The 21,354-nt window shown below is 38.6% G+C and overlaps 1 protein-coding gene across 2 annotated transcripts in view; it reads right to left on the minus strand.

Annotated features, from left to right (window-relative positions):
• The window catches only part of SMCHD1 (structural maintenance of chromosomes flexible hinge domain containing 1), an 83,975-nt gene that overhangs the window by 59,197 nt on the left and 3,424 nt on the right, over positions 1-21,354 (minus strand). For both annotated transcript variants that reach the window (XM_065629046.1, XM_065629047.1), the window contains exons 2-8: positions 14,211-14,286; positions 12,524-12,685; positions 6,186-6,268; positions 5,959-6,089; positions 3,468-3,582; positions 3,196-3,315; positions 103-269 (exon numbers count right to left, since the gene is read on the minus strand). In XM_065629046.1, coding sequence (XP_065485118.1) covers positions 103-269; positions 3,196-3,315; positions 3,468-3,582; positions 5,959-6,089; positions 6,186-6,268; positions 12,524-12,685; positions 14,211-14,286 — 854 coding nt within the window. The remainder of the gene's footprint in view (positions 1-102; positions 270-3,195; positions 3,316-3,467; positions 3,583-5,958; positions 6,090-6,185; positions 6,269-12,523; positions 12,686-14,210; positions 14,287-21,354) is intronic.

A 21,354-nucleotide genomic window follows, 5' to 3' on the forward strand; every position in this document is an offset into this window, starting at 1 on the left:
AGGAATAGAGCAAATGACTAAGTACAAAAAGAAGTAATTCATAATTATCTGACCTTGTTAGTAGTCTACTTTTAAATAAAATCTTTTAAGTCACCAACTTACGCCAGCTGCCTTGTCCAAAGATGAAAGTAGTTTTTCAAGTACTGCATATGATCTGGTTGTACACCTGTAATGACAACTGCTGTGAAACTCTCTTTATCCCTTTCTTCTAATATTAGACCATGAAGAAATCTTTCATCATCACTTGTGATGTGAGTAGAGTCAGACGGCTAAAAAAGGAGTAAAATAATAAGAACAGGAATGTAAACTGAATTTCTGAACTCCCACCAGCTTTCAAAGGGATTAAAAAACAGAACAGGAAAATAATACAGAACACATGATGCTAAGTATCACAAAGGATTAACGCTTAAAATAAAAGATTCCAAATTAAACTCAACAAACTGAGAATCTGACATCCCTGATCCAGTTCATTTTCAACTCACTTTCATCACAGCATTTGAAGTGTTCAGTTTAGAAATGCATTTAATCATGTTTAATGTGGCACTGTGTGATATCCATGTTCTCATACATCAAATGGAACTATTATATTTACAAGACATAAGTCTTCTCTAAGAAAACCAAGACAAAAGAAAAAATATTTGCTTTTAAATGGATAGGCTGCTTTCTACAACGTGAAGTGAAAGAAATATGCTTTTGCTGTGAAAGAGAAAGGGCAAATCCTCAGTTCCAGCTGTAATATTCAGTAGTCTTACAGAAACAGAAATTCCTGATTCCAGAAAGTCCTGATCATCTTTTCTTGGATGGATGTAGTTTACTCTTATGTTAAGAAGTTTTTAAGCTGCATAGAAACACAGTAATTGATGTCATGCTTCATGCTGGACCAAGGGACAATCCTTTACATTTGGTCCATTCAAATAAGCTATTTTTAATACAGAGATCTTTATAGGAGTAGCAAACAATTGGTACAACTGAGAAGATATGCTTCTCCATGCTGTAGTAAAAGTAGCTTTGTGCCTTGTTTTGCAGGAAAACAAGCAAAAAGGAAACGCATTACTGAGTCAGTGAAAGAACAGACCTCGTAGCTAACTTAAACAGTGAAATATGTCAGTCAAAGGAGTTCTGTTAAGATTTACTTTCCCCAGGGAATCAAAGAGCTCTCCTTAACCAACAGATAATTTAACCAGTTGTGGGAACTTTCATCAAAAAATACTACAATTCTTCAAATGCTTTCTCCTGACCACAGCATAACCTCTTTCTAAACCTAACAGTCTTGGTGATTTCATCCAAGCATGGAGCTATTTCTATGATAGTGATGAGATCACAGATAGTAAAGAAAAGTCAGAGACCTCACCTCAGTGTGATTTGACCAAATGACCTAGAAGCTACATGCAGGTGCTTAACAAGTGCTATCCTGTACAATTTACAGAGTAAAAGTACCTCCAAAATGCTGTTCCCAACTTCTTTGATTGCCTTCCCACTACAGATGACAAACTACAATGGCACTTTCCCCTACATTCCTAACATCCATCTCAGCTAGAAAAGTAGTATGTACTTGTTGGCAATATTAAATGGTCCAGGAAAGTGACTGTAGTAAAGACAGGTGCCTATTATCTATCAATAGAAGATGATTGGCCGGGGTGCCATCCATGCCATTTCTCTTCAGTGTTCTGGCCTTGTTCTAGAATGTCTGAGGTTTGCTATTAATTACATCTTGATTTCTTTGCAAAAGTAAATTCCTTTACCAATTAAATGCCTCAAACATTCAATTATTCTTCTCACACTGTAGTAATCTCTTGCAATTTCTATTCCTGCCATAGTATTCTCTTGCTCACCTATGTGCACTGCAGACCATTTTTTCAAGACATTCAAGAGAAAAATTCACACATTTAACTTCACATCAATATGATGAACTGGCCTGGCTATTTCAGTGATTTGTAAAAATTTCTTAGACCTGAGTTGTCCAACCTTTATCTCCACACTTGTTGAGTTATTCTTCTATCACCTGAGTGCTTCGTGTCCTCTCTCCCCTCTTGGATATTTCTAAGTTATTTTTTACCTCTAATATAATTTTACTTGCAATTTTTTTAATTGTGTTGGCTTAGCTTTTGTTTTATATTATCACCACAACTTTTCAAACAGGTGACTGTACCACCTTCTTGAATTCTTCAGTAGTATCTACGCATCTCATTTTGCTAATTCCCTCCAACTAATGCCTATTAGTTTATTATACTTTTCTATCCCCCAACCTTCCTTTTTAACATCAAATGGGGAAGGACAGCATTTGTGCCCTTTACAAAACACAGATTTCGTCTGCTTTTAAGTTTCTATTTCTCTGACTCTACCACTCTACCTTCTCATCTCTATTGCATATAGATTAAAAATAAAACTTCTACACTTCCGACGATTCATTCCTTGACACGTCATTGACCCAAGATTTCACAATAAAAACCTGATTCACCTTCTATCCCTTTCTCACCCATACGAAAGGCCAAGAATTCTGATAGAGTGCACAAGATGTGGGCTATAATCAAAGTGTGATTACCTTGTTATACACAGCACCCACTTATGCTCCCATCAGTTCCATTAGCTATATCTTTATCTCTTTGCCCAAAAAAGTCCAGCAAGTAGTTCTATTCAGTCTTCCTCCTTCTCTTACAGCCTTTTCCTTAAGCTTTACTTCTTCATGAAAACCGTCATGGCTGTTCATTTTAGTTTTCAACTGAATAGTTCATTTATTTTACAAAATTAGTAAGGATTTGTGAAACCATTGGGCTTTGTTGATCTGGCTGGATTTTTCTCCCATATGTAGGTTCGCTCTTCTACATACTTCTACATAAGCACAGCTTGTTTCCCTAATTTATTCCCTACTACCTCAGAGAACAAACATTTTTCTATATGCTTCATATATAACCAAACAATTGCTTTTCTTAGAAAGGTATTTTAAAATATTTTTCTTAATCTGATATATCAAACTATATGGTATTTGTCTTTTAAGCTACACTGAAAAAAGAATCACCTAGAAATAAAGCCTTCTGATATGGTGTCTTCAAGTTTCCCACTACTTCCTTTTACACTCCAGAGTGCAAATGATTCATAAGATATCACCAGATAAGTATTACAAAAATATTACATAGTGAAAACATGTTAACCTTGGAAAGACTTTTAAAAAAAAAAAAAAGTATTTAGGCTATTTACCTTTCTGTTTCGGATGTATCCACTATATATTGCTTCTTTGTTTTTCTCCTTCTTTTCAAAATCCTCTTTAGAAAGAACAAGTTCATGAACATCCTGAGTACCTGCAGGTTTGCTTATCATCTGTTTTTATTAAAGAAACAGTATTTTAAAATTAAAAAAAACTTTAAAAATGAACATCATAAAAAAGCTTAAAGTTGTGATTAAAAGCTAGGACAACAATCTGATTATGTAAAAATGTTTTAAAATAAAGTTGAAGATAGACATTTACTTACCCTGGCAGAGTGTCCAACGAAGAACACTGCTTGTTTGCCTCCAACTCCAAAATACGAGATATCACTATTTAAACTACGAGGCACTGGCAAGGGGCGTACATATCCTGAATGATCACTGAGAGTAAAAGTGGCTTTAATGAATTTTCTCAAGACAAACGTGATTAAAATCAACCAACCAACCAACCCACCCCCACCCACTTGTGATCTAAACAGCTTGTATTAAATTCTTCCTGTGGTCACTTTGTTCAAAAACCCTTCTCTTTAGACCTGTTATAATTGCAACATTAAAATGTATGTGCCTAAAATTCTCGACATATTCTTTTTAAAAGGATGATGACAGACTATTTTTCTAAGTCATCTTATAAGACAGTTCTGTCACTCCTAGCAAACCAAATCTCATTCAGTCATACTCTTATTATTACTACTTAAAAGAATTAATCCTGTCTGCAATTGCTAACCTAAAGATATATAAATCCTTTCAGTTTCAGGTCAGTCTGACAAAGATAAGAGTGACTTGCAAAACACCTAATCAGAGAGACTGACCTTGCAGCTTTAGACATTTTGAAGCTCGCACAATTAGTTGAGTCTTGCTTTAAGACAAATATCGAGACTGTTGGATAAAGTGTCGTTTAGCTGAATGCTACTCATTATATGCTAAAAAGATTATGTAATGCAATATGCAAATGTGTAACCAATTGGCTCTTTGGGGTGTGAATGCAGCGATAAGATTTTGTAGATAATGGCTGTGACTTTTCTTGCTAGCATGTTGGCTTTATTCCACAGGCTTGCACAACTCTGTAATAAACAATATTTCACCTCTATGTGCTACAATTTGGCTCTTTTTGCACACCAGGTGACAGAACCCTGGTTTTGGTACTACCATACAAGTTCAACTTTCATCCAAATAACTCTTTACTATTTACTATAACTCTTTTTACTATACTTTTACTATAACTCTTTACTAACTTATTACTATTTATGTACTTTTTTTTTTTTAAACTCACTGAAGTTCAGATGAAAGAGACGAAAACATTTGGCAGAAAGAATCTAATAGAAAAATAAACTAATACCCTGAAAACTTTTCTCCATTGTTAACTCTGCAATAGGGACATGGTCAATAGGTCACAACTACACAGTTTTAACAGTAGAAGGTGAAAGGCAAATCCCTCTCCCTTTGAGCATGGCAAGATACTAACTGTGAAGCTGCTGAAAATGGCTTACAAAGCAAGCCTGATCTTTCCGACATCATCCTTTCATAGAAATACTTTTGAGTCAAACCAACTATTAAACACAGACTTGGAGAGACTACGTATGCAATTGGTAATTAAATTCCATGTCTTTTAAGTCAGCTTTGATGGATGAACAGTTTTACCTAGTCGAAACAAATAGTAGGACAAACATCTGTCTTTAAATTAGAGCAGTCCCAAATGAAAACAAAGTGTAGATGGGTATCCTGGTATAATTTACATCTATCCTCCCATTGAATGGTATCAATCCACAGTTTGAACCTGTAGCTTAAAAATACCATTTCTACTGTTACTAAATCCACCTACAGCAATTTCAAAAAGCAGTGAATTTCTTTACAAATGACTAGATGACCCAGAATCACTTTTTATGCACTTATCTCCAGTTGTTTCATAGACATTAGTCATTCTATTTGGAGATGCTTCCAGTGCAGAAAAAGCCCCAACACCCTCCTCAGCTATGTTATCACTTTCTACTGCACATTACTTTTTACACTAGTTTCTCACAGGACGAATTAGTTAGGACTGAGTCTGTGATCTTCATCTTCAAATTTACTGTCCTAGACTTAAAGTATTTTAAAAGTTACTAAAGCTCAAGAACTGTACATAACTGCTACTCTAGAACTTTCTACACTAGGGTTAAGTCTGTGCAGATGGAAGATGTCTTGAGATGAGATTCAAAACTGTAAAACGAATCCACATAAGTAGCAAAACCCACTGAAAACCTCTACATTCTTCTTTAAATGCCAAACATTTATTTTGCCTAGCCTCCTTCAAAAAATAGACATCTTCAGGTACAATTTGCACTACATTGTCTACGATTAAGATAAAAAAATAAAAAATTAAAAAACATAAACCAAAACCCTATATTCGTTATTACAGTAGCATAACAGACATTGAATGCTTTGCTTAATGAACTACTGAAAGGCCTTCAGGTAACAGATGAACACACTATAAAGAAACCTCTGCAGAACACAGAGTGGCCCTAGCTATACGTACGCAAGTCAAAGACAGCTTAGAAAGGCCACAAGAACAAAAAAAAAGTTCTCATGGTATCATAATATTAGAAGAGAAGTTTTGTGTTATGAGGCTTCTCCGTTTCCTACCTACAAAAAATTTATCTATTTATATGTAATAATAGAATGACAGGTTTACCTGTGTTGGTATAGAGAGATGTCTTAAAATTATATTCTGTGAAACTTTACAGACTTTGCTAATTGTTGTAAAAATGATTAAAACTTTCTAACCTCTCGAAGTCACCTTGTCTTGTAAACTTTGACAATCTATATACAGCCCAGTTGTTAAGCTGTTTAGAAGTCATTCCTCTTCCATTATCGATCACAGCAACAGCTGGTTTTCCTTGGGACTCATCAAATAACTGTTTGGGGAAAAAAAAACCAAAACAAAGAGCATCAAAAAAAAATAAAAGATAATGCAAACTACACCTGAAAAAAGTAGAATATTTCTATCTTACCAATTTTATCTGTATGCTCCGAATACCAGTATTTCGGGATGTGGCTGACAGAGAATTGTCAATCAACTCAGCAAGGGCAAATGCTAAAGAGAATGAAGCAAAATAACCCTATTAAAATCTCATTCTCAAAAGATGGCATTCAGAAAACAGACACACAGTCACAGTAGTTTATTCTGAGCAATTACAATAACACATTCCCTAAACACAGACAAGAGCTAAGCACTGCTGGAACCATCAAAAGTGTGTAACATCTTGATTTTTTTTTTTAAGCTTTTGTATGTATACTTTATGATTTATGTAAATCTCTCATATCTCTGTTGACGGTAAGAACACAATTACTGGATGTACCTAGGAGCAGTGATGAACTAACAAACTCCTTACCACAAAACAAACTTGTTCTTTTCCATGGTTAGGAATGGATGTGTGGGATTCATATGAAAGTCCAAAGTACGTAAAAAACTGACTTTGACTTGTTAAAATATTGAGGAAAGAATAAACTCGTTGAAAACAACTCAATGGAAATGTTGTGCAACTTCCAAAATAGAAAGCTATTTGTTTACAAAAAGAACACAAAACTGTAAAAATGGTTGAAGAATTTAGTGAATGGTAAATACAACCAAAATTCTGACAGATATGTAGCAATACACAGCAGAAACAGTTAGCCAAACTACTTGCCTAAGTTTGTTGTTTCTAAACATTAACACTTGAAGTCTGTATCTAACTGAAGTTAGGACTATCTAACTTTAGTAAAAAAATTGCATTTAATTTAGGACAAGAGCATCAATCTGAAAAAAAATATATAGAGTTCAGATTAATTCACTCTGATTGATCAGCCCTAATGAATGGACATTTTATTCAGTCTCTCTGATAAGCAAGTTTTATTCCCTACAATTTGCAAAGTTATTCAAAATGCCACAGTGCTAATTACACTGGACATACACTTCAGACATGCAAAATCAATCCCTTGAGTATTAGTATAACACCACTGAAGCATTTGGCACTTTCCCTCACGTTGTTTCTGAAGTATAAAACCAGTTCTCAGTTTCTTTGCAACTTTCTTTACTGCAGGAGCTGAGCATCAGTTATGTGATCCATACTTAGTATTACATATCAAAGAACAATGGTCCTTCATCGACATGTGAAACTGGTCAGGCAATGCCCTTAGAGATGTTGTAAGTAAGGAGCTTCAGCTGCAGTACACTTATGCTCAAAATCACTATTTGCTTTAACAGTCAATTCTTGTACATAATAAACAAAAGTACATGGATAGCTAAGTATAGCTGTTTTATAAATATTAATTACTGGTGTGTTGCAGAATTTCACAAATGACTTCATTAGGGTCTCAAAGACTGAGAATTAGTAACACATTAAAAATATATACCAGTAATATCATTACAGAAGTGGATCTACAAGCTATTCTGCTTGTAGTCTTGTTAACTGTACTCTCCTTGGGTTTGAAGAGCTATGATCACAAGTAGTACCAGAATTTTTGGACCATTTTAAAGGCTTTTCTGGCAGCGATACGAGGACATGTACTACACCCAGAGAAAAAATCCTCCTTTTCCCTCTCATCTGTTGCAGAGTACAGACAAGATCAAGAATTGACTTAAAAGCACATGAAAAGCTGCTCACAAATGCCTGAAGCGCGTTCGGCCTCTTTTAGCAAGAATGATGATTTAAAGCACCCTAACAAGCTGCTTTAGCAATAACAAGACAGAAGAAAATGTAGGAAAAAAAGTTTACTCTTCCCTTAGTAGTAGTAACATTTGCTTTACTACTAAAAAAAAAAAAAAAAAAAAAAAAAAAAAATCAATGGACTTCAAAGAGACAACATTGAGATCCCGTATTTAAATAACTTCTCTGACTCATGAATAAATATCTTCAGGCTTTTGGGCAAAAGTATGCAGGGAGACAAAATAGCAAAATGACGTTGATGATATTGCCAGATGAACCTAAACAAAAGGTCAAAAGGTTTTTAAATTAGAGCAAGCTGTCAAGAAACTTTGATATCTAGGCCAACAGACATTGACAGGCATGATTAAAGTCTTCTCCTCTCCTGTGGATATACTTTCTTCCTGTTTCAATACTTCTGGAACATGAATCACAGAATGGTTGGGGTTGGAAGGGACCTCTGGAGATCATCTAGTCCAACCCACCTGCTAAAGCAGATTCACCTAGAGCAGACCGCACCGGAATGTGCCCAGGTGGGTCTTGAATGTCTCAAGAGAAGGAGACATCGCAATCTCTCTGGGCAGCCTGTTCCAGTGCTCTGGCATCCTCAAAGTAAAGAAGTTTCTCCTCATATTCAGATGGAACCTTCTATGCTTCAGTTCGTGTTTGTTGCCCCTCATCCTATCATTGGGCACCACTGAAAAGAGTCTGGTCCCCACCCTTGAGATATTTATAAAGATTGATGAGATCCCCTCTCAGCCTTCTCTTCTCCAGGCTGAACAGACCCAGCACTCTCAGTCTCTCTTCATAAGAAAGGTGCTCCAGATCCCTAATCATCTTCGTAGCCTGCCACTGGACTCCCTGCAGTAATTCCTTGTCCTTCTTAAACTGGGGAGCCCAGAACTGGATGCAGATCTCCAGATGCGGCCTCACCAGGGCAGAGTAGAGGGGGAGGAGAACCTCCCTTGACTTGTTGATCACACTTCTTAATGCACCCCAGATACTGTTGGCCTTCTTGGCCACAAGGGCACATTCTTGACTCATGGTCAACCTCCTGTCGACCAGAACTCCCAAGTCCTTCTCTGTAGTGCTGCTTTCCAGCAGGTCCGCCCCTAACCTGTACTGGTTCCTGGGGTTTATTCCTCCCCAGGTGCAGGACACTACACTTGCCCTTGTTGAACTTCATGAGGTTCTTCTCTGCTCAGTCCTCCAGCCTGTCCAGGTGTCTCCGACACAGCCTTCTGGTGCGTCAGCCCTTCCACCCAGTTTGGTATCGTCAGCAAACTTGCTGAGGGTGCACTCATTCTCTTCATCCAGGTCATTGATGAACAGGATGAACAGGACTGGACCTGATACTGACCCCTGAGGAACCCCACTAACTACAGGCCTCCAACCAGACTTTGCACCATTGATCACAACTCTCTGAGCTCTGCCATCCAACCAGTTCATGATCCATCTCACCATGCATTCATCCAGCCCACACTTCTTCAGCTTGCCTATGAGGAGGTTGTAAGAGATGGTGTCAAAAGCTTTGGTGAAGTCAAGGTAGACAACAACCATTGCTCTTCCCTCGTCTACCCAGCCAGTCATAACATCATAGAAGGCTATCAGGTTGGTCAAACATTACTTCCCTCTGGTGAACCTGTGCCGACTACTCCTGACAACCTTCTTTTCCTCCACTTGCTTGGAGATGATGTCCAGAATGAGCTGTTCCATCACCTTTCCAGGGATGGAGGTGAGGCTGACTGACCTGTAGTTTCCTGGGTCATCCTTCTCAACCTTTTTGAAGACCGGAGTGACATTGGCTTTCTTCCAGTCCTCAGGCACCTCTCCTGTTCTCCAAGACCTTTCAAAGATGATGGAGAGTGGCTTTGCAATAAACATCTGCCAACTCTCTCAGAACTCATAGGTGCATCCCATCGGGGCCCATGGATTTGCAGATGTCCAGTTTCTATAGACAATCTCTAACCTGTTCTCCACAACCAAGGGAAAGTCTTCCTTTTGCCCAACTTTCTCTTCTGTTTCTAGGGTCTGGAATACCTGAGGGCCAGTCTTAGCAGTAAAGCCAGAAGCAAAGAAGGCATTCACTAACTGTGCCTTCTCTGTATCATCCGTCACCAGGGCACCTTCCTCATTCTGCAGCAGACCTACATTTTCCCTAACCTTCCTTTTGCTGCAGATACACTTGAAGAAGCCCTTCTTGTTGTCTTTGACTGCCCTGGCCAGATTTGGTTCCAAATGGAGCTTGGCCTTCCTCACTGCATCCCCCCATGCTCTAATAGCCTCCTTGTATTCCTCCCAGGTGGTCTGTGCCTTTTTCCATGTTTCATAAACACCCTTCTCCACCTGTGTTTTGACCTGAGTTATTTATTCATCCATGCTGACCTCTTACTCCCTTTACTTGATTTCTTCCTCATAGGGATGCATTGGTCTTGGAGGAAGTGACGTTTGAATATTAGCCAGCTCTTTTGGACCCTCCCTACCTTCTAGAGACCTGTCCCATGGGATTCTTCCAAGCAGAACCTTGAAGAGGCCCAAAGTTCACCCTGCTGAAGTCCATAGTTTTAGTCCTACTTATTTTCCTGCTTCCTTTACGCAGGATCCCGAACTCTACCACCTCATGTTCACTGCAGCTGAGGCTGCCCCCAACCATGACATCTCCAACCAGTTCTTCTTGGTTTGTTAGGACAAGTTCCAGCAGCAAGCCTCTCCTACAGCCCAGGCTACCACCAACATTGACTCTTCCAATAAGTTCCTCTGCACTGGTGAACAATAGGTCCACTAATGCATCTCCTCTGGTTAGGCTTTCTATAACCCAGATTAGGAAGTTATCAATGCGCTCCAAGAGTCTTCTAGACTGCTTGCAGCTCACTGTGCCAGTTTTCCAGTGGATGTCAGGGTGATTGAAGTCCCATAGCAAGATCAGGGCCTGCAAGTGTGATGCTTCCTGTAGTTGAAATAAGAACCGTTCATCAAGTAAGAACGTTCATCAGTGTTTCCTTTGTTGGCTTGGTCTCCGGTTTTCACAAATAAGGTCTTGACCTGTACACTGCTGTTTTTCAAAGACAGTTCTGTGCAGTTATTCCATTTTTTAATGTAGAGGGCACCCTCCCTCCCTCCCCTTCCTTGCCTGTCCATCCTGAAAAGTTTAAAGCTATCAATTGCAGCACCCCAACCCCTGAGTTTATTAGTTTAAAGTGTGATTCACTAAGTTAGCCAATCTGCTAGCAATACTTTATGATCTCTCCCAGCATCCAAAGTAGGGTCAACGGCTGAAAAAAATGTTAACTAGTTCAACATATACAAAAAGACACGACACTTCACGTGACATGCAATTAAGCTGGAGGCTCAATACCACAAAATATTGTGAACGTTAAAGATACTGAGCTACTCTTTGAACCACAGAAGTTCAGGGAAAAGAACAGCCCATAGACAAGAACTCCTAAGTCCCCAAATCCCTTTTGTTGCATCTCTGCATGGCCTTTCTGTTCTCCTAGTACTTCTCAGGTTCTGATACTGACTCCTGGTAGGAACAAAACATAGAACTAGACAGAATGCTTCACATGGTCTAATACAGCAGTTTGTGTGCACAGAGATACACACATATCACTGACCAAACTACAGGGTGTTTCAAAAAGATGGACCCAACATGTTACAATTACACAAAAATTTACAAATGGTTTAATGAGTTATCAAGTTTTAATAACCTTTTTATAAATGCTCTGTGTTCCATCTACCTGCTGTATGGGCCGTAAGAGTTTCATTCATAGGCGGTTCGTGGCTGCAGAAGTATAGTCATTTCAGCTTGGGTCTATCTTTATGAAATACCCTGTATTAGTACACTTTGAGCACAGAACCTCTGAACCAAAACAGTGTCTTTGGCAGGATGAGGAACAAATGAAGTGCAGAAAGAGGGAGGGGCCAAAAGGAGAACGGTACTTAAAAATACAGTTGCTATTTATAGACGTTGAGATTGTTTTGAAACAGGAATCACTGTAGGAATGGTATAACACTTGAGTCTGGACGTCTGCATCTTCTTCTGTACAATTTTGAGCCTGGTGTACCTACTATGTACATACTTAAAAAGTAATCACAGCCACAGACAGAATTTTCAGAGAAGCCATAAACGGAAATTATTTTTTGCAATAAAAGAATATGAAATGCTGGTTACATATTTAATATACCACTCAGATAAAACCTAAAGCAGCATCTTTTAAAATAAATACTTGTTCTTGTTGGTAAGTTAAGCCCTGTAGAACCACAGATGAGACAGCAGACAAAATTCTACGGTAGCTCATACAAAAACTGTTCACCAGGTTCAAACGCAAAGTCTGTTTTAAGTACAGGAGACAATAACCTGATAGCACAAATGCTGATCTGTCTAGATGACATTGCCAAGATTATTATTAAGACTGAAGTCATTTTACTTCTAAAATATTCAAACTTCTTAAAGAACTATTTGGGGAGGTACCTCTGTAAATCTGGATTCTTACACAGCCATTTTGAGTCATTTTCAAAAGAAAAAATATATAAAGAATATAGTTAATTTTTCTTTTACACTTAAGACTGTACTTTTTCACCAGCTGTAAGTAAAAGCTAAATTGCTCATAACCACATTATATCCATATAAATATATTTTACACAAGATTATTTTGTTAAGTACTTACGCAATGGATTTTGCCCTTCACTGGCATAATACTCGTACATGCCACTTTTAACAAGTGTATCATAGTGGGGCAGGAAATCAATTCGCTCCTTGGTTGCTGAAAGCAGCGTTTGATCAACTGACTGTAGCAGATATAAAGTAACTCCATCTTGAACAAGTTCGCCTGCAATGAAGATGAAATACAAAGTATATTGAACAACATTCACTCTACTAGTCAATTTCTGCTCTCAAAACACAGAATCACAGAATGTTAGAGATTGGAAGGGACCTCAAAGATCATCTAGTCCAATCCCCCTGCCGGAGCAGGAACACCCAGATGAGGTTACACAGGAAGGCGTCCAGGTGGGTTTTGAATGACTCCAGAGAAGGAGACTCCACAACCTCCTTGGGCAGCCTGTTCCAGTGTTCTGGCACCCTCACTGTGAAGAAGTTTCTTCTCATATTTAAGTGGAACCTCTTGTGTTCCAGTTTGCACCCATTACCCCTTGTCCTATCTCGGTTGGCACCAAGAAGAGGCTGGCTTCATCCTCGTGACACTCACTCTTTACATATTTATAAACATTAATGAGGTCACCCCTCAGTCTCCTGTTCTCCAAGCTCAAGAGACCCAGCTCCCTCAGCCTTTCCTCATAAGAGAGATGCTCCACTCCCTTAATCATCTTTGTTGCCCTGCACTGGACTCTCTCCAGCAGTTCCCTATCCTTCTTGAACTGAGGGGCCCAGAACTGGACACAATATTCCAGATGAGGTCTCACCAGGGCAGAGTAGAGGGGGAGGAAAACCACTCTGGACCTACTAACCACCCCCTTTCTAATACACCCCAGGATGCCATTGGCCTTCTTGGCCACAAGGGCACAGTGCTGGCTCATGGTCATCCTGCTGTCCACCAGGATCCCCAGGTCCCTTTCCCCTACACTGCTCTCTAACAGCTCGTTCCCCAACTTATATTGGAACCTGGGGTTGTTCCCGCCCAGATGCAAGACTCTACATTTGCCCTTGTTATATTTCATTAAATTTTTCCCTGCCCAACTCTCCAGCCTGTCCAGGTCTCACTGGACGGCAGCACAGCCTTCTGGCGTGTCAGCCACTCCTCCCAGCTTGGTGTCATCAGCAAACTTGCTGACGGTGCACTCTATTCCTTCATCCAAGTCGTTGATGAATATATTAAATAGTACTGGTCCCAGTACCAACCCTTGAAGGACTCCACTAGATTCAGGCCTCCAACTATACTCTGCCCCAGTGACCACAACTCTCTGGCTTCTTTCCTTCAGTCAGTTCCCAGTCCACCTCACTACTACAGGTTTAGCCCCAGGTAATCTCTGTATTTTCTTAGGCGTTGACTACTCAGCCTCCTAGCAACAATATTTATTTTAAAATATGTTCATGTTTTCAAGCTTAATAATGCAAGTTTTCTCAGGTGACAGCTATTTACATGCATTTTCTTCCTATCATTTACAGAATTTGTGAAGGAAGGTAAAAAATTACTTTGTGTAATTGTCATCATGCTAATGAGTAGTTGCTAAAAACTTATTTGTGAAAGTCAATTTTGTAACAATTCTTGCCAAACTATGATAGGATTTGCACTTGCAGTGAATTATTCCATGTCATAAAATATAAACATTCATCATACAATCTTTACAATCAATATAAGATATAGCTGTATTTATTTTGCTGTCTAAGATACTTACTGAAGTTGTCTTCTGTAATTTCCTTCCTGTTTGTTGTGGTGATAACAAAGTTTTCATCAGTATTTATGCCAAACGCCTACAAAAATTGGAAGTTATTCAGTTATGATAATGAAGTACTTCACAAAGTATTCAGATAAATGAAAAAACAACAGCGGTCTTTCCATTCACTTTGCTACAAGCTACCGAGAAGTGACCAAATATCTTTCCCATATTAACTCAGAAGTAGAACACAGTTTAATTCCAGAACTTAAGTTCATTTGCTTCCTCAACTTAGCCAAACCGTCCATAAGAGAATAGTTTGGGGTTTTTTTAACCGGCTTATAATATGCTCCAGGGAGCAACAGAAATTTTAAGGAGGAGGAACTGTCTTATAGGTAATCACCTTGAGGGCTGAAGAACGAGACTGAACAGCTCTACTTTAGACTGCACAACTACAACAGCAATAGTCATGATCTAGAGTGTGTCCTATATTTAACTGCACTATTTTGAGAGTTCTTAAAGTTGGATACACATTAAAGTCTTTGTTCTTCAATTATATCCTACATTAAAAAAAAAATCAAGGTTTCTTTAAAGAAAATTCTTTGTCATTAAAACACTGAAGTATATCCTTCTGAACCTAAACAATCTCTGCTGCTTTGCTGCCTCCAACTTGAATATGTTTCTGTAGCTTTGGACTTTTTATCCTGCTTTCTACATACATTTAAATGCCTCTATATCTGCCCGAATTTTTGCACCCTGATGTACAACACTAATCTCTTTCTCAAAATAATAAACTAAATATTTCTATTTTTTCCTGCCATTCTAGGTCTTTGAAATTCAAGAAAAAGTCAGCTCTGGTTTTGTTTAACTCCATCAACCCCTTCAGTCCTGTGGTCATGACTCCAACAGGTGCTTACTGCAGTTTTAGTCAGATTCTTCCCTGAAGCTCCTGCATTCCCTGTAGTAGCTTGCCCTCATCATTTCCCATACCTTTATTTCCATCCCTAGTACTCAGACTCACAAAAATATTTTAGAAATACTGCTTAAGATTTCATTAGAAGTCTGCTTTACATGTCTCAGTTTCCATCTCCCTGGTCGCAGCTATGTTAAAGATACAATTAGTGTCCACCAGTAAAATTAGCAAAACTGTCAAATTTCTCATAGCACTTGGTGCAAGTGAAACAAATGGAGATGACACAAAGAGACTGATGTTCAGACTTAAGAGTTTGGAGTAATTATTACTTTTTAACTCTTATATGTTCAGATCACTTCAACTTAACCTCTCACATTACACAAGTTTCCACATGGCAAACCTGTGCAGAAAAAAGAAAAGAAATTGCTCAGAGCAAGTAAAATAAGCAATAAAAATATGGCTACTATAAAACTAACATCCTACTGTGCCATTCGAGGTTAACTGTTAATATAGAATAACTGAACTGGAGAGTTTTACATTTGAAAGCACAGATAAGCATCTTTTCCCTCCAGGTATAATTACAGCTTTGGTCTTTTCTCTACCTCCCCAAAGCTCTTCTATTTCCAAAACCTTACGAGGAGTGCAGTATGTACTTCAAGGCAGCCAGAAGTTAGGAGGAGGTAGTGCATGCACAAGACAGTAGCCTGCTAACCAAGGAGGGGCAGCCTCCTCCTTCTGGTTCTCTCCCTTGTACCATGGGTGAGCCTCAATTAAGCCATTGGTGAGCCTCAACTAAGCCGAATGCAACAGCCTCACAGGCAGAGCTAGACCTGCATTTCCTGGGTGAGCCCAGTGCTTCTGTATCTACTGGCAGCAGGTCCTTTCTGTTTCATTCCAAATAACTGTCATTTCAAGATAAGCTACTAGGCAGGTTCATGGACTGAATTTGGCAGTCCTCACTGCAGATAACCTGCTTTTCTTGTCTATGCAGGAATTTAAGAGGCCGCATCCTTTGTAAACTTTGGCCATCTTAGAAAATACCTCAGTTTGAAAGCTTCAATTGTATATAAGACCTATTTGTTTTATTTCCTCCTTCCCTCTGTCCTATACTCTGAGTAACCTCAGCCCCTGTCTCTTCCTGCTATGCCAGGTAGTGGTGAGGTGGCTGCACAGTTGTCCCATTATGTGGATGTGATCTCCAGGAAGATGAGTTGGTCAATCCCTGAATAAAAGTGAACCTACTGGGCAATTTACTTGAACAGCTGATGATGTTTCATTAGATTCTGATAAACTATGTTTGGGCAAATGTTTCATTTCTCACTAAGATTCTCGCATGTAAGAGACATCATTTGCTGACCTGATATACAAGTTCACGTTTTGCTGCTGAGGCCCTTTCAGCGTAGCATTGTGCCCTTTTTCAAATAAACACCCAATTCTTGACTTCAGAAGATTCACATGACAACGCAGCAGTACATTCAGATTACAAATTCGTTGGTTACTTTCATGATCTGGTTTTTGATTTCATCAAAATCTTGAAGAGTACAGTAGAATCACTATACTCAGAAATACCTCTGCATATTCACAGTGAAAGTACATTTGGAGGTTATCGTGTAAAAACAGCTAGGTAGACAGCTTTTTTTTTTTTGATACAAAAGAAAAGACTTTTGGGAAAAGACAGAGACAAGCTCCAAATTAATCCACAATGTAGGAGAAAAAAAAATAATAATAGGATGTTCTCTAAAAAGAGAGGTAGATATGTGAAAAGACAAGGAATCCTAAACTGTTGTTAACATATGATCACTACATGCAAAAGTCATAATGTTACGAAGACGAACAGTTATACGCACATGAAGGAGAAAAACGTCACCTAAAAAGTACAGAAAATTATATCAATGAACTAAATTTTGAATAGTCTGAGAAAACAACCACAGCTGTCCATAAAGAGCCATTTAAATTGTTTGCTAAGGCACACTTGGAGGTGTACTGAGTGTACACTGCAGGGTTTTGGTGCCAGAGGGCTGTAGGTGTGACCAGTGCAAGAGGAGGCCATGAATTGCCCTGAGCAAGTCACAGCCAGTCCCCAGACAGCTCTCAAACTGATGGAAACAACCCACTGCAAGCCAGAATTTCAACAAGAAGGGTACATGGTGCTTCTTCTCAAACATACTGAGGAAGAAATATACGAGACAAAGGAGAAGCAACAGAGGGGATGGATCAGAGGAGACATTGCTGGGGACAGCACAAGAGACACATTAGAAGTGTGGTGCTTCACACCACATCAGGAATGGCCCCAAAGGTGCTGAGGCCCATGGTGGAACCATGTCAGGGCAGGGAATTTCCTCTCTCTGTTCTCATATTCCCATTGGGCTGTGGCCTGTGGACAACCCATCAGAGCAGAAGAAAATCAGTAAAGAGCATGGATGAGGAACAGCAGCAGAGGGAAACCCTGCACGGGACCCTGACATCTCACACCATCTGTTGCCTCACCAAATGAATTGAGACTAACCAAGCGTTGCACAAGGGATAGAAGGGAAGCTCACACTAGGAATGGGGGAAGAGAAGTGTATGACAGAAGATGAGCTTGGGTGGAAAGGTATTTCCGTAAGTCTTTGTTTAATTGTTACCCCAATCAATAATCGAAAGTTTTATCTAACTGACAGTAAGTTAAAATACGGAAAATTCCCCGAGTCTGTTTTGCCCACAGCAGGACATTAGTCATGATAGCTATGAAATGATACATAAGCCAAAAGCTGTCTTTGTTCAAACAAAAGAAATGCATTCTTTATAAACTAGAGGCTCAGTCTGGAGCACTGCCTATGTTTCATGATGAATGAATAAAGCTAATAGCTCTCAATTTGTTGGTGGAGCTTTATGACATGAGATTAATATAATGCTAAAAGGTAAGAGCGTAAAACAGCCAAATGAATGCCAGATGCCCAAGAAGCTTTCAGCAGAGCAACCTTCAGGTACAATATATTAAAGTGGGAATGAAATGTGATTTCTCTAACCGTTAAATCTGAATCAAGAAGCAAGGTCCAATTTATATACTTGCTTCAGTCACGTTTTCTTTATAAAATAAAAAAAACCCCTCAAAACAAAAAACACAAACCCACAAATCACAGACAACTGCTCAGCAGATAAGAATCCTTCAGACAGGCCTCTGTTTCTTTTCTCTGTCACATAATTGCACACAAGCACCAAAGCAAATTTTGCCGCTATTTGATCTGAACATGCAGTGGTAGGCTTATCTGGCTACTAAGCCAACTGGAACACTTAAACTCAACATAGATTTCACCTCTGGATTTACCATCTGCCTTGGAAAAGGTGTTCAACAAGGAAATGTTCAGTTTTGTGTATATACCATAGCTTGCAATAACCTGGATAGGCCTGAAGTGGTAAGCGAAGGAGAAACAACACACTGCTTCCAGTGGTCCTCCACGCTATTACCATGAAATAGTAATCGCTGATGCTGATTTTGCAAACTACAGAAATGGAACAGTCTCACACATGACAGACATAAAACAGTGAAATCAAAACAACAATATCTTTAGAGAAGATGTTCGACCCCTTGCAACCCACACTTTTCCAACATAAACAACTGTTTCTTACAATGAGTAACTTCCATACTTTTAAAATGTTCTGCCTCTTACTATAGTAACTATTCCCAGCAGGCAGATGTATGAGAATGATGTGAAGAACTGGCCTCAGAGCTTGGCAATGCAGCCAAGGGATAACAGAGACACACAGCCACTTGCCACACAGTGGCACATAGCTCAGGAATTATTTTGTGGATAAAACAACTGTACTGCTGATGTGAACCTCTTAAAGGGAACCTGAAATGTATCAGTTAATTGTAAAGAAATCTCGCAAAGGCATTTTCAGTGCTCTCCTACAGAGCTACTCATTTTCACAAAATGTATCTACACACCTCAGCTACCTAACATGGTAAAAGAAATACAAATTTACTTTGAGAATTTCACACTGATCCAGCAGCTTCTTCATGGGGACTTGTTTAGGAATCTAAAAAATGATCCTAAATGCCACATCTAGACTTTGAGAGCCCTGTAGCCTTCTGTAACTTTGCATGTGATTAACTGGATGTTCCATGCTATTTGTCAATTTATCACCTGAAAGATACACATTTACCAGTTAGCTATCCTGCTTTATTTTATACAGCAAAACGAATTATCAGTCCAAACTGAGAGAAATCTATTAAATCAAAAAATGGATGAAACTATAAAACACATTTAAGGAAAAGCATTTTTTTTCTCAAATCACAGATTTTCAAATCAATAACTGTCTTTCAGTAGTGCTTATGGATACTGAGATATTTGTGTCATCTTTCAGTTACACATACAAGAAGATATTAAGGCCATTCATACAAATTAACAAATGCAAAAAGTAAGATATAAGCAGATTAAGTGGAGACAAAAGCCCTGCCGAAAGTAATTAAGAACAACTGTATGTAACTCATAAGAGTGCTAATCAGATAAACTGAGTCCATTGTTGGGTCAGCTGGTCACAACATGATGACAACCTGCTGATGATCGGGGAGCAAGGATCTGGTACTGAGCACTCATGGTAGCAGAGCAAGTGTGGTAACAACCACCTTTAATCGTAATCTGGATGAAGTTGCCTAATGTCAGAGCACAAACGTATATAATCTTTGGACACCAACAGCAAGGAGATCCAAAAGTTTCTAGAAAACCAGTTGCACTGAAAAAAGTCAGAAATTATTTCTAAGCATTTCTCGGAGCTCAAAGCAAAGAGTTGTATATTACAGAAATACAGGAACACCAAGTAGCCCATATCTTCTGGGCAGATTGTCACTAGAGACAACATATAGACAAAAACCAGCAGCGAACACAGTGTTCTGAAACATTTTCCAGCCGTTCTTTATTGACACAGTCACCTCCATCTAAAGAACAAATTACAGAAGACAACATTTGCAGAACTTCAAGTGCATTGTCCTCGGTCCTTCTTAAAAGTTCCACTACTTTCAGAAGTTCAATTGATATTTTTGTAAATATTTAGAATGTATATCAATCTATCAATGAAAGGTGGTAAGAAGTGAACAGATGGTTCAACAGAAACACTAAGAACATCACTACCTATCACAAGATTCAGTAACAGAAGAAGTTTTTATGCAGTATCTTAATAATATTTTTGGAAAAACAGAAGAAAGAAGAGGGAAACTGCATTACAGAAGCTCTCTACAGAAGCCACATACCTAAATCTGTGAAATCTTGTCCAGAACAATGAGTTAACTCAGATATCTTTTCAAGATTTGCAAGACTTAACAAGTGGAAAGACGCTGGGGACCCTAGAATTTATGCAAAGAGTATGCCATCATTAGTAGAACTTTTTCAGAGTCTGGACAAATATAGGCACTTTCACCAGACCATCACAAACCATTGTGCCTAAAAGCGCAATCACGAATATTAATGAGTGCAGCTATCAGCCAAACTTTTGACATCAACTCCATACAGCTTCTACTATCAAAATATTTTGTATGGTGACACAACGGCATGACTTATTTAAGTAACATGAATTTGGATACCACTTGTTGAAAGTAAAAAAAAAAAAACAACCAAAAACCAAAACACTTAGTCCCATCTAAGAAGTTGCACCTGGATAACGAATGATAAAGGAACGCAGTTACTTTGAATCTGACCATATTGCCACTGAAATTTGAGCACGAACTTAAAAACCACACGGCCTTCCAAATCAGTCAACACATAGTAAGGTAGTACCTAAGTGCACAAAGATAAACAAACTGCATCCTTCTTCCCACTGAAATGTCGGTAACAAAGACGCAAACACAGGCATTTCAGTGAAACCTGAAATACAGCATGACAGTTTTGGAAAAAAGCTTACGATATTGTTGTATCTTATACACACCTTACAGTATCTCAATCTTACACATGCCTTACAGTATCTCCAACAGTTTATTTAAAAAATTAAGGAAAAACTTGTTTTGTGTATGTATGGCATGTTCAAAATACATGTATTTTTAGTTTCTGATTATACAGAATCTTGAAAAGTAAATGAACATAGGTTTTATAATACAAAAATATAATTATTGCAAGATGACAACAGAGAGAACATGAATCAGCTCCTAAATCAACCTCTCGGTGGCTGATTCTCTTGTCTCAAAATCAGTTGTTTTGCTACACAAACAGGAAAATACCTTCTCTCTGCATTATGAAAAAGACATAAGTCTCAGAAGTAGCAGCCTAATACCATGCCTTC

The sequence above is a fragment of the Caloenas nicobarica genome, chromosome 2 (genome assembly GCF_036013445.1).
Source record: "Caloenas nicobarica isolate bCalNic1 chromosome 2, bCalNic1.hap1, whole genome shotgun sequence".
Lineage (NCBI taxonomy): Eukaryota > Metazoa > Chordata > Aves > Columbiformes > Columbidae > Caloenas > Caloenas nicobarica.